The following is a 13,825-nucleotide window of genomic DNA, read 5'->3' on the forward strand; positions in this document are numbered from 1 at the left end:
AGGAAGGGTCACCGGACCCGAAACGTTAACTCTGTTTTCTCCTCCACAGATGCTGCCAGACCTGCTGAGCTTTTCCAGCAACTTTGTTTTTGTTCCTGATTTACAGCATCCGCAGTTCTTTTGGTTTTTATTCCAGGCTTTGTGTATGCGCAAAATGACACAGTATCATAAACTGGTATATCTGGCTGGCGGGGAGAATTGAAAAAAGGCAGTGCAAGGCAGGGATGCTGTGAGTCTCCAGGTATGGTCAAAGTGAATGAGTACAATGACAGTAAGCAGAGGGCCCAAAGGTGAGGTTTGGTTCAGTCTGTGAGCTGGGTGTGTGTCCTTGCAGCAGTATTGCTGATACAATCTGAGGTGCATTATTGAAGTGAGAAGCATTCAATAAATGCGTTCTTAGAGGCGCCACATGTCAGATGCCAATGATCATGGATGTGGCTGGCACGCATGAAGTGTGCTCTGAGGTGTTGGTGCCTGGTGTTCAGCATGGAGGTTGCTTGGAGCAAGCAGCGAGCTGTATCGGCCAGATGCTAACTCTGCTTTCTTTGAGCTTTCCTGATGTCTAGTTTGTTTGGCAAGTTTGGTTAAATGGGAGGCAGTATATTACCATGGCATGTGGTGCCATTAACAAGCCTTTAAACAAATACTAATCCCTGTCAGTTGGCATTTGAATGTTTGTGAAAAGATGGCGTGATTTGCTCCCAGTCTTGAGATGGGTCTCAACGCAGTTGTCACCTGATTCTGACACACACTTTGCTAAAGCCCAAATCGCTCAGACCTCTATAAGATTCCCTTCATCAGTCTTAAAATTATTAATTGAGCTCATATCTTGGTGCTTTATGCGCATTCCGCACATGTACCCTTTTGCACAAAAAATACTTGTCAATGTAGATGTAATCTAGGCTGATGCTTCTGCGAAGTGCTTGAATTTTTTTCTGGCATTCTCTCACCGTACATTGTTATCCCCATCCTGTTTGATTGAATTGGTGCTATTCTGGACGCCCGTTGGAGGGGCTACTTTGTGAAATGTGTAGCTAGGGCCTTGTGCTGCTGTGCTAGAGGCCAGGAGAGGTGGATGTTACAGCTGATACACGTGACCCAAAATACTGGCACTTTGACCGATGTGTGCGATTGGTTCCAGCAGTGAGAATAAACCACCTCCTCATGACAGGATATGTGCAACTGAAAGATAAGTGTGAATTGGACTGTAAATCATACAGGGACTGGGTTAGCAACATCCTGTGTTTTATCAGCAGTCCTGCAGGGAAAGGTGGCAGATCTCAACCCTTCAGACCCCCCTTTAATAAATATTTTTTTAGATCAGCTTGTGGCCAACTTCATGAACAGTTTCCCTGTCACTCACATCAGTATTGAAGTGGTGGGTGGGCTTGTAGATGGGTTTCAGTGCTTGGAGCTCAGGCTGCTGAAGACACAGGCAACAATAGTGCAGCAGTTGGAATCGGAGAGGCACAAAGGGCCAGAATTAAATGAGTGCAAATATCTCCGGGTAAGAGAAGGCGTGCAGAGTCTGAGTGCATGTGTAGGGAAGGCACGAGGAGGTTAAGGATGGAGAAGACCATTGAAAATCTGGATGAGAATGTTAAGTTTGAGATGCTGATTGACGTATCCAATATAGATCAGCGAGCACAGAGCTGACAGATGTATGAGACTTGGTATGAGTAACTACACAGGTAGCAGCGTTTTGGGTGACCTAACGTTTACAGAGGATAGAATGTTGTGGGAAGTGGCAACCAGGAATAAATTGAAATAGGCAAGTATTGAAATAGGTAGTAAGGGCATCAATGAGGATTTCAGCAGCAGATGTATGGTGCAGGGCTAAAGCTGGATAAAATGTTAGAGGTGGAAGTAGGCTGTCTTAGTGATTGAACTCCTGTACCAAGGTTGCAGACAGTCTGATTTTATCTCAGACGTTTGCCAGGGATACAAACATGCAAATTAGGAGAAAGCGTAGGCTACTCAGACCTTTGAGCCTGCTCTGCCATTCAGTTATACCATGGCTGACCAATTGCACCACATCTGGTCTACCCTGGTAACCTTTCAAGCGCTTGCTTGTCAAGAACCTATCTGTCTCTACCTTAAATTTATTCAAATACTCTGCTTCCACTGCCTTTTGAGAAAGAGAGTTCAAAAGACTTTGTACATTCTGTGAGGGGGAACAAAGAAAATCCTCATCTCAGTCTTAAATGGGCAGCTTCCTATTTTGAAAGTCACACTTAGTTCTGAATTCTCCCACAAGGAGAAATATCCTTTCCATATGCCATTTTTCAAGACTCTTAAGAACTTGTGTTTAGAGCTTGTGTTTCACTCAAGCTGTCTCTTGCTTTTCTACATTTCAACCTAGCCTGTCTGACTTTTCCTCATAAGACAAGGCGCCCATTTCCAGGTATTAGACGAGTAAATCTTCTCTGAATTGCTACCAATGTATTTTCATCCTTCCTTAAAGATGGAATTGGTAGCTAGGAATCAGTTTGTGGTGGCTTCAGTCTTCCCAATATTTATCTGAAGGAAACTTCTTGTCCAGTGTTGAATGTCAAATAATTAATCAACAAGGGGCATGGAGAGAGGTGGTGGTCAGGCAGAGTTGACAGTTGTCAACTTGTGAAAATTAATGCTGTACTTTCATAGGAAGAGAGGTTGCATAAGAGATGGGAAGCAGTGTCACTGATTTCGTGGGCAGCTGCCTGTGTCTCACAAATAGCACAAACCATTTTCTACGTCCATTAGCAAGCATCTTGCTACTTACAAAGACACCACTTTGTACAAATTCAGACTATTGACTGCCTTCAGTAGATTTCTTATGCTCCTTTCCTTCCTTGTCCTGGAATTCTGCCTTTCACGTTAGATTGGATAGAAAGCTACTTCTTTCAATTTCCACTCTGCACACAATTGACCATTATTGATATTATTGATTCTATAGCCATATGCTGGAAGCAGTTGTAGGTGGTAAATGATGTATTGAATAGCGGGTATTCAGGAGGCTATTCTGTGACTAATTAAGCCAGTCTTCTGACTGTAGCAGCGGCACAAGTAGATAATTTCAAACTTCAAATTTCCAATTTCTGACTGCGATTCTACATTTTTCCCTTTCTCTGACAAAGAGGCACAGTTCCAAACAAACATTTGCTGAGAGGGTCACACTGAAGTACTGAGATACCTGCCTGGAAGGTTACCTATACCTGCTACAGTTTTTTGTGTGTCACGTCTTCAGCTTAAGAACCAGAAATTTGTCATTTTGCGGAAGGTTATCTGACGGATGGGGAAATAAAAAGCCACAAGTCGCCCCCACGATCCGATCTGACACCTTTTACTGCTTCAAGCTACAACCGCAAATTAAAATTATTCATAAACAGAAGCCACTTCTGGAAAACCCCTGAGGCAGAAACAGTTGATGAACCCTTGGAGAATAAAACAAACAAGCCAACAGAGCAGCATTGGCTCTGCGAATGTGTGCAGATGTCTGACGTGTGCCCCTTCTTCAGCAGTACTCATCTCTCTTCTTTCACTGTTTTCTCCCTCTCTTTATCTCTTCTCTCCCTTCTATTTTCTTTGCCCTCTTTCTCTTCTCCCTTCTCTTTTCTCTTTTTCTTCCCTATCTTTCTCTTTCCTTCTCTTTTCCTCACTTGTCCTTTCTCTTTTATTTCCTTCTCAACCCTTGTCTATTCTCTCGCTCTTATCCCTTCTCTTTTCTCTCTCTCTCTTCCCCACTCATCTTTTCTGTCTCTCCTCTCTCCTCCCAACTCTGTTGACTCTGTCCTCTTTTATTTTCCACTAGTGCTCTCCGTCTCTTTTCTCTCTCTCTTTCTTTCTGCCTCCACCCAGTGGACCTGTTTTCCATCATAATTCAGGAATGAAGATGTTGAAGGAGGGAGAAACTGGATTGAGGGAAGGGACGAGAAACAAGTAAAAAACTGAAAGAACTGCGGATGCTGTAACTCAGGAAACAAAAACAAAGTTGCTGGAAAAGCTCAGCAGGTCTGGCAGCATCTGTTAAGGAAAAAACAGAGTTAATGTTTCAGGTCCGGTGACCCTTCCTCAGAAACAAGTCGTAGGGAAAGAATCAAACAAAAGAAAAGGAGAGCAATTTAGAAAAATGTTTGCTGCTATGCTTACCATAGACTTTTGTTTTTGCGTAATCCATGAATGAATGTTTGTCTTGGATGTAAGGGTTAGCTGTTCATTATCCTTTAGTTGCATATGTGTGTGTGTTATCAAGCTGGATCTAACATTGATTTTGCAGTGGCTGTCTCCTGTTACATTACCGATGGGAGAAAAGAGAATGGAAAGGGTTGCAGGGTGCGTGGAATGATTATGGGAAGCACTTTTTGAGTAGCATTACACTTGGCTAGGAAGTTGCAGTGATTTAATCAACAGTGATTGTGGTTGATTTCAGAAAGTGTAATGATTTGACAAAGAATACCAGCTAATCCATGCCTGAAATCATTGAAATCTATAATCTTTTAATTAACACACAGGCCTACAGGATTAGTTCAAATGAGAGTAATGACAGATTGTATTTGGTTTGATTTGATTTATTGTTGTCACATGTACTGAGATACAGTGAAAAGTGTTGTTTTGCCTGGCCTAAAGCAGATTGTACCATACAAAGTGCATCAAGTAGCAGAACAGAGTGCAGAATACAGTCGCAGAAAAGGTACAGAGAGAGAGATCAACATTAACATGTTGAGACGCCTGTTCAAAAGTCCAATAATGGCAGGGAAGAAGCTGTTCTTGAATTTGTTCGTACGTGTATTCAAACTTTTATATCTTCTGCCAGGCGGAAGAGGGTGGAAAAGAGTATATCCAAGGTGGGAGGGGTCTTTAATTATGTTGGTTGCTTTCCTGAGGCAGCGGGATGTATAGATGAAGTCAATGGGTGGAAGGCTGGATTGCATAATGGACTGGGCTGTGTTCACAACTCTATAGTTTCTTGTGGTCTTAGAAAGAACAGTTGCCATACCACGCTGTGATACCCACAGGTAGGATGATGCATTTATAAAAATTGATAAGAGTCTTTGTGGACATGCTGAATTTCCTTAGCCTCCTGACAAAGTAGAAGTGTTGTTGTGCTTTCTTGACCATCATGTCCACGTGGGTGGACCAGAACAGATTGTTGGTGATCATCACACCCAGGAACTTGATATTTTCGACCATCGCCTCCTCAGCATTATTGATGCAGACAGGGGCGTGTCCTTCACTCCGCTTCCTGAAGTCAATGACCAGCTCCTTTGTTTTGCTCACATTGATGGAGAGATTGTTGTCTTTACACCATGCTGTTAAGGACTCAATCTCTTTCCTGTACTCTGTCATATTGTTGTTGAGATCCAACCTACAATGGTGGAGTCATCAGCAAACTTGGAAATGGATTTGGGGCAAAATTTGGCCACATGGTGGTGAGTGTATAAAGAGTACAGCAGGGGGCTGAGTACACAGCCTTGTGAGGCACCTGTGTTGAGGATTATCGTGGAGGAGGTGTTGTCGCCTATTCTTACTGACTGCGATCTGTGCGTTAGGATGTTGAGGATCCAGTTACAGAGGGGAGAGCCAAGACCTAGATCTTGGAGTTTGGAGATGTGCTTGTTCTGGTGTTGAAGGAGGAACTATAGTCAACAGATGCTGCCAGACCTGCTGAACTTTTCCAGCAACGTCTGTTTTTGTTCAATAAGTAGGAGCCTGATGATCTCTGCGACTGTATTCTGCACTCTGTTCTGCTACAGATGTTCCAGGGATGAGTGTTAGGCCACGGAGATGGTATCTGCCGTGGACCTGTTGCACCAGTTGGCAAATTGCAAAGGATCAAGGCAATCTGATAGACTAGTGTTAATGTGAGCCATGACTAACCTCTTGAAGCACTCCATAATTCTGGGGGTGGGGGCTACTGGGCAGCAGTCATGGAGGCACGTTGCATCATTTGTCTTTGGCACTGGGATGATGGTGGTCTTCTTGAAGCAGGTAGGGACTTCACATTGAAGTAAGGAGAAGTTAAAGATGTCAGCGAATACTCCCGCCATTTGGTCTGCACAGGATCTGAGTGCACAGCCGGAGACTCCATTCTGGCTATTCACTTTCCGTGCGTTCACTTTCAAGAAGGCCGATCTAACATTTGCAGTGGTGACCATGGGTACAGATGCATCTGAGGCTGTTGGGACAAGTGAATGTCATTTCACTGACTTTCTGTTCAAAGCAAGCATAGAATGCCTTGAGCTCATCTGGTAAGGACGCATTGTAGCCCTTTGTGTAGTGTAGGCCTTGCTACAAATGACAGGTGTCCATGCAGTTAGTCTGGCTCTCAAGCTGAGTTTAGTGTTGCCTTTTGGCATCTGTGATGACCTTGTGAAGATCATACCTCTATAAGTCTGGCTCGCCTGACTTGTATGCCTCAGACCTGGACTTCATTATGGAGTGGATCTCCTGGTTCATCCATGGTTTCCAGATGGGAAACATTCAGATTAACGTCTTCAGCATACAGTCTTCTACATACTTACCAGTGAAATCTGTGATGTTAGTGACATAGGTTGGCAGCTCAGTTTTTGAATATGGACCAGTCCACCGACTCTAAGCAGTCCTGTAGAAGATCTCTCATTGCCACAGACCAGCACTGCACTACTTAGTGTATTGGGTCCTCAAGCTTCAATTTCCGCTTGTAAAATGAAAGGAGGAGCAAAGTATTGTGATCGGATTTCTCATGGTGTCAGTGCAATTGGTTCCCTTTTCAGTTGGTGGCTGGTTTGTTGCAAATGCTCAGCATTACAAAAGGAAGTATTTTTCTGCATTGTTGACATTTCCAGAACACCCTAATTGTGCCCTGAGCAAACTTTGTAATGAAAATAATGCGGTCTGACCACTCCAGGAATCACAAAATAGATTGATAACTGGATTCATTTGCACCTTTTGAGGGATTTAATCATCTGTAGCCTATGGATAAAACCCATTGCATCTCAGAGTAAGAGATACCAGAAGTACAGTGGATGTGGTCTTAAGCCTGATTCAATCTCGATGTTGGAATGCTGCCATCTCTTACTTCACCACGCCAATCTTGCTTTCCTCGCTTTGATTGGCACAAAGCACAAGACTCTAACTCAAATGTGTCTCTGTTTCTCCAAATAATGTGTTGTATTCTGATCCAACAGCATTGAGTTATATGATTTACACCGTGAAGGGAGAGAGCATCCCCTGGTGTTGGTGTTAATTAGCCAACCAGAGTTAAGTACTCTCATTGCATTTTTCTGCCTTTCCATGGTATCATTCTTCCTTTTCAAAATCTTTTGTGCTAATTATGCCTCAATAATTAATTGTGGTGAAGAAGTCCATGTTTCAATAAACCTCTGTATGAAAAAAAATTAAATAGTCCTGAGATAATTGTTACTGATTTACTAAGTAATGGAAGCTCTCCTGTCAAAACCATTTGTCATTTGAGAAACCCCTTTCAGATCTCACATATTCTCTGTTCAAGCAGCAAATACTCCGAACTTTTTAAGCCCTTTCTCGTGTACTTTTACTTTGGTAGAGAGTCATCATGGTTTCCGTTTCATGGCCCTAACACTCTGGGTGAGCTCTAGGACTATCCTGTGAATGCTGCATGTTCAAGATGTCCACAGTGGTTTTGTATTCTGTGTATAGAAGAAAGAATCCTATTTAATGATTTTTGTATCACTTTCTGCCTGGAATGTGCACTTTCAGAAACCTGTGCTTCAACATACCACTGTTCAAGGTGGCAGCTCACCATCATGTTCTTGAGGGAAACTGGGGATGAGCAATAAATGCAGGCCCAGCCAGTGACACCCACATCCCATGAATGATTTAAAAGAAAGGAGATTTCTGTACATTTCACTGGAGCTGCCAGTTTAACAAAAATTGCATTTCTCACTGGTTGCATCCCGTAGCATCTTTAATAAAGCTATGTTTCCTATAGTATGCTATGTTTTCATTTTTGTAGCAAGCATTTCATGTGGCATCTTATCAAAACACTATCTAACACTCCATAGTTACATCATCCACCATAATATGTTAATGCAGCCTGCAATTTCCTTGCAAAATTCAATTAATTGAGCATGATGTACCCTTGAGACATCATATTGATTGTTCTACAGTCGTAGAGTTCTACATTATAAAAAATGGCCCTTTGGCCCATTGCATCCACACTGTTCAAAAACAGCTACCTAACCATTCTAATCCCATTTTGCAACACTTGGCCCATAATTTTGTGTGCCTTGGCATCACAAGTGCACAACTAAATAATAACTTAAATGTGATGAGGATTTCTGCTTCTCCCACCCTTTCAAACAGTAAGTTCCAGATTCCCACCATTCTCTGGAGGAAGAAAAATTTTCCTCATATCTCCTATAAACTTTCTGCCCCTGACCTTAAATCCATGTTCCCTGGTCATTGATCACTCCACCAAGGGGAAAAGTCTCTTTCTGTCTACCCTATCTATGCCCTCATCATTTTATATAATTCAACCATATCCCTTCTCAATGTCCTCTGTTCTTGACTATTTCGTATTTCGAAAGGTAACTGATATCATTCCTTCTTATGATCTCTTGAAAGTGACTGGCAATCAGAGTAAGACTCAGCATTATTATCCTTTCCCTATTTCTAAACAGCTTGCGACATTTGCCAACCTGCAAAAGACCTTTGGGAAAATTACTAGTTGATGCTTTTGCTCTCCTCTTCTGAACACTTCCCAAATAGTGAGCAAATACTAAACTGCACTAAAATTCAAGATTAGTGCTTTAGCAAAGTTTCTGTAAAGTTCTGAGGAAGGGTCACCGGACCTGAAACATTAACTCCTGATTTCTCCTCACAGATGCTATCAGATCTGCTGAATTTTTCCAGGAACTTTCTGTTTTTGTTTCTGATTTACCGCATCTGCAGTTCTGTTGGTTTTTATAAAGCTTCTGTAATCTCCCTCAATTTCCAGATATTATTTTGAAATCCAGTGCCATGTTCTATAAAGTATATTGGATCATGCCTTTATTATTCTGCCTGGAATTGACACAATAATCTATTCAGATTCAAAATGCATCTATAACTGGTGCAATAATATATTATCTAACTAATGTACTTTAAATGCAGTACCAAGAATTGTAGGCTCGAAGTCTGAAACACCTTTCCACTTCTGACTCTTCAATCCACTCGCTTGCCATTTCTGCATCGTAGGCACTATGTAAATGCAAGTTGTTGTAATTATGAGAGATTGTTTTATGTCAGAAGCAGAACTCTCACAATATTGATCGTGCTGTTGTTAAATAACACTTGATTCTTGACATATTGTCCTTTTTATAGACGATGCGTTAGAACCAGAGACTATCGCGTTTCTTGACTAAACAGACTTCAATTTAAAAGTGAATTCAGATGTAAGCTTTTTAATATGCCATTCAATTTGTCTAATGTTCAGGAAGTTGCATAAGTTAATTGAGGAGCAATGAGTGAAAGAGTTGCTTATTAGGATATCTGTGGTTTGCGTATTTCAAAATTCCCAGGGATATGTTATTTTGTCCCTTCACTTCGAGTTAATTCTAATTAAAATTCTGGATTTCCAACATCACTTTTTTTTTTAAAAATACACTGTTACATGAAAAGTGCGTCCTTTTTAAAAAAAAGTCTATTGAGCTATGGGTGGTGCCGATATACTTTGCTTTCAATTTCCTGTGAAGTAGGTATTGTGACGCAATATCTCAGTCCACACAGTATCCGGGCAGTAAGCTATTGTTCTGAGATTGATAACTACCATGTTGGCTCAGCCATTGATCCTGTGTTCGAGAATTTCCCAGGTTTGCCTTGCCCAGGCTCAGCTGGTACACTGGCCGAAGCCATTAAATGGTTTGATAATTAGAAGAGCACACCTGCCTTACCAAACTTGCCCAGTTCCTCTATCTTCCTGTACTGTTTTAATATGCGTATGACTCATAGCAGCAGAACTTTCCATTACATTTAATTGTATGAGGGAATTTGGTTGTGCTGCGGGCACGTTCAGTTCCTTTTGTTTAAGTTTTTTTTGAAGAAATAACCAGTTGATAGGATGATGCTTAGTCAATTAGAATTTAGATATGGCTATGTAGTATGTAGCTTCACTCATGTTCCGGGCTGGCTCACACCTTTTGAAAGTAGCTGCCCACCAACTATTGTCATTAAGCATGGTTATTAAAAGAGGTGGTTGTTGTTGTTATAGAGTCATACAGCATGGAAACAGGCCATTCGGCCCAATCGGTCCACTCTGACCATGTTCCCAAACTAAACTGGATCCACCTGCCTGCGCTTAGCCCATATCCCTACAAATCTTTCCTATTTGTGAACTTATCCAAATGTCTTTTAAACATGTAACTGTACCTGCATCTATCACTTTTTCTCTGGCAGTTCATTCCACACACAAACCACTCTGTGTGTAAAAAAAAAAAAAAAAATTTGCTCCTCATGTCCTTTTTAAATCTTTCTCCTCTCACCTTAAAAAATGCCCCCTAGTTTTGAACTCCTCCACCTTAGGGAAAAGACCTTTGCTATTCACCTTATCTATGCTCTTCATCTCTATTAGGTCACTCCTTAACCTCCGACGCTCCAGTGAAAAAAGTCTCAGCCTTTCCAGTCTATTATTTTTTTTATCTCAAGTCCTCTATTCACGGCAACATCCTGGTAAATCTTTTTCGAACCCTTTCCTGTTTAATAATATAATTCCTATAACTGGACTACCAATATTGCACACAGTAGTCCAGAAGAGGCTTCGCCAATGCTCTATACAACCTCAACATGATGTTCCAACTCCTATACTCAAAGGTCTGAGCAAAGAAGGCAAGCATGCTTAATGCCTTCTTAATCACCATGTCTACCAGTGATGCAAATTTCAAAGAATTATTGTTGTTGATGTTGTCTTTCAGCAGATAGGATGGTGAGAGTGGACTCAGAAGTGAGTGAAAGGGGGGGTTTTATAGGATAACTGTAATTTACAAATTGCTCCCTTGTTTAAGGAATTTTTTTTTTGTGTTATAACAAAAATAACCAGGATTGGGAAAAGCAGTGGCCAAGAAATCTGATGGTACCGTGTCAGTTTTACATAGTAAAGAATATGACAACATAAGAACTAGGAGCTGGAGTAGATCATAAGGTCCACCAAACCTACTTTGCCATTGAATGAAATCATGTGACTTTTGACCTAAACTTCACAATTTCCAACCCAATCCCCATATCCCTTCATTCCTTTAGAGCCCCCCAAAAAATCTATTATCTCAACCGTGTATATATCCAAGCATTCAATGAGCATTTTAAACCCTCTAATTAAGAAATTTCAAATAGAATTATCTAAGTGTAAGATAATGCCAGATGTGTGCCATCTGCAATCTCAGTAACGATACAGTCTGAGTTTGAGCTTGGTATAGGTGTCATACTTTTTGCTAATACATGTTTTAGGCCCCCTTTGCAACATTGGGCTACCCAAAATGCAGCTGGCCCTCAGCAAAATAATTTCCAAGCCAGTTAAGGCACTAGACGTTGGATACTTTACATGAGAAAAGTGTTATAACCACTTTTATATAACCACTGTTAAAAACCTTCTGATATAAAGAAGGCATAATGCCAAGTTTTTGAAAATTCATTCGTGAGGTTTGGAGAGCATTGGCTATGTCAGCATTTAGTGCCCATCTCTGGTTGCCCTTGAGAAGCTGGTGTTGAGCCGTACCAGTCTATTTGCTGTAGGTAGACCCACAATGTTGTTTGGGGGTACTAATTGTGTAAGAATGGTCTGTCTTCATTTACTCCATGAAGTTTTTATGATCTCTACGTGACCTTGCTCTTTCCTATCTCTGTAGTCTCTTCCATCCTCACAATCCTAAAATATTGGTCCTTCTACAAATCTGGCCTATTGAGCATCCCCAATTTTAATCTCTCCACAATTGACAGCTGTGCCTTCAGCTGCCTGGACCCTAAGCTCTGGAATTTCCCCACCCCTCCTCAGCTTTTACACCTCACTAGCTCTCTTGGCTTCTTTAAGATGCTCCTTAAAACCTACCTCTGCAACCAAGTTTTTGATCATGTAACCTAATGTCTACTGATGTGACTGAGTAAGATATTTTATTCCACAAATATCCTGTGAAACACCTTGGAATATTTTATTGCGTCAAATGTATACAGATCTTCTGATATCAGTATAAGTTGGTTTTGCTGCATTGCCTGAAAGCATATTCAATATTAGGTTTCAAAAACAAATTGGTTACATATTGAGAAAGGAAGCAACACAGGGCCTCTGGGATGGAACAGAAGAGTGGGACCAATGGGTATATCTTTATAGTGTTAGCGCTGGCATGGTTAGCCAAATGTTCTTTTTTTTTAAAACAGTTTAGTACAACCGAGAAATGTGTGCTTTCTCAAACTTGTTGCTAATGAGACATTTATCAATTGGCAAGGCTGAATGGAAAACATGCAATTTACCAAAATTGTTTTTTCTTTTGACTGGTTTCTTTTACCAGTCAACAACTGTGAATGGTTGAAATAATTACTAATAACAATTCTGTGGCTCTTTACTGAACTAGCTTCAGAAATTTCTGTAGTGAAAGGAAATCAATTAATTTACAATTGTGACTGAATCCATTCTTTTTCAGTAAACACACAATCGGGAGTCACAAATATGTTCAGTTTTGCCGTAAGTTTGACGTGGATATTAAACTCTACCTGATGGAGCTGAAGGCAGTTCGCAAGGACTTGATGCGCACGGTAAGCAATTCTAAAGTTCCAAAGACATAGTAAGAACTGTTGATGCTGGAGTCAGAGATAACACAGTGTGGAGCTGTAGGAACACAGCAGGCCAGGCGGCATCAGAGGAGCAGGAAAGCTGACGTTTCGGATCGGGACCCTTCTTCAGAAATGGGGGAGGGGAAGGGGGCTCTGAAATAAATAGAGAGGAGGGGTGGTGATAGCAGGTAGACAGTGGAGTGGATAGGTGGGAAAGAAGACGGACAGGTCAAGGAGGCGGGGATGAAGCTAGTAAAGGTGAGTGTAAATAGATAGTGGTGGGGATTGGTCAATGAGGTGGGAGAGAAGACGGATAGGTCAATGAGGCGGGTTGAGGGGGGGGCTGGTCTTGGGATGAGGTCGGGGGTGGGGAGATTTTGACCTGTCCGTCTTCTCTCGCACCTATCTGCTCCACTATCTACCTGCTATCACCACCCACCCCTCTCTATGTATTTCAGAGCCCCCTTCCCCTCCCCCATTTCTGAAGAAGTGTCCTGACCCGAAACGTCAGCTTTCCTGCTCCTCTGATGCTCCCTGGCCTGCTGTGTTCCTGCAGCTCCACACTGTGTCATCTGAAGTTCCAAATACTTATTCCTTCCAGAAGTTTTCTTAAGATCAAAGTTTAAAGTATGTGTTGGTGAATTCAATGCTCTTTAGCCAAGTTATTGGCTAGATTGACGCGAATGAGGTTTAAATGTACCACCCATGTCTCAATAATGACCTCAAGTTAAATATTTGTGTGGTTTTTCAACACCAAGGGAAAGCTTTCAAGTTTATCTTTGTTAAAGGTGGACAGTTCAATCTGTCTCAATTGGAAAAGTGTTTGTTAATTGAACATTAACTCTCCATGGAATTTAGAAATTGGCTGTCAGAAAGTGGGTAGCTGTGAATTCATATAAAGTAACCAAAGAACTGTGGATGCAGGAAATTAGAAACAAAACCAGAAATTACTGCAAAAATTCAGGTCAGGCAGCATCTGTGGAGAGAAAGCAAAGTTAACGTTTTGGGTCCAGTGTCATACTGTGTAGTAAGTGCTTCAGCTGGAGAGGATTAACACTAGGAGTGCATAATTTATTTGCGTTATCAGACT

At 41.5% G+C, this 13,825-nt stretch overlaps 1 protein-coding gene across 1 annotated transcript in view; it reads left to right on the forward strand.

Annotated features, from left to right (window-relative positions):
* Positions 1-12,717, forward strand: part of LOC125481378 (phosphatidylinositol 4-phosphate 3-kinase C2 domain-containing subunit beta-like) — a gene marked incomplete at both ends in the record, with an annotated part of 23,043 nt that extends 10,326 nt beyond the window's left edge. Inside the window, one exon of the mRNA XM_048592849.1 lies at positions 12,606-12,717. Coding sequence (XP_048448806.1) covers positions 12,606-12,717 — 112 coding nt within the window. The remainder of the gene's footprint in view (positions 1-12,605) is intronic.
* Between the last annotated feature and the right edge of the window lie 1,108 nt (positions 12,718-13,825).

The sequence above is a fragment of the Rhincodon typus genome, unplaced genomic scaffold (genome assembly GCF_021869965.1).
Source record: "Rhincodon typus isolate 14 unplaced genomic scaffold, sRhiTyp1.1 hic_rhity00001920, whole genome shotgun sequence".
NCBI lineage: Eukaryota > Metazoa > Chordata > Chondrichthyes > Orectolobiformes > Rhincodontidae > Rhincodon > Rhincodon typus.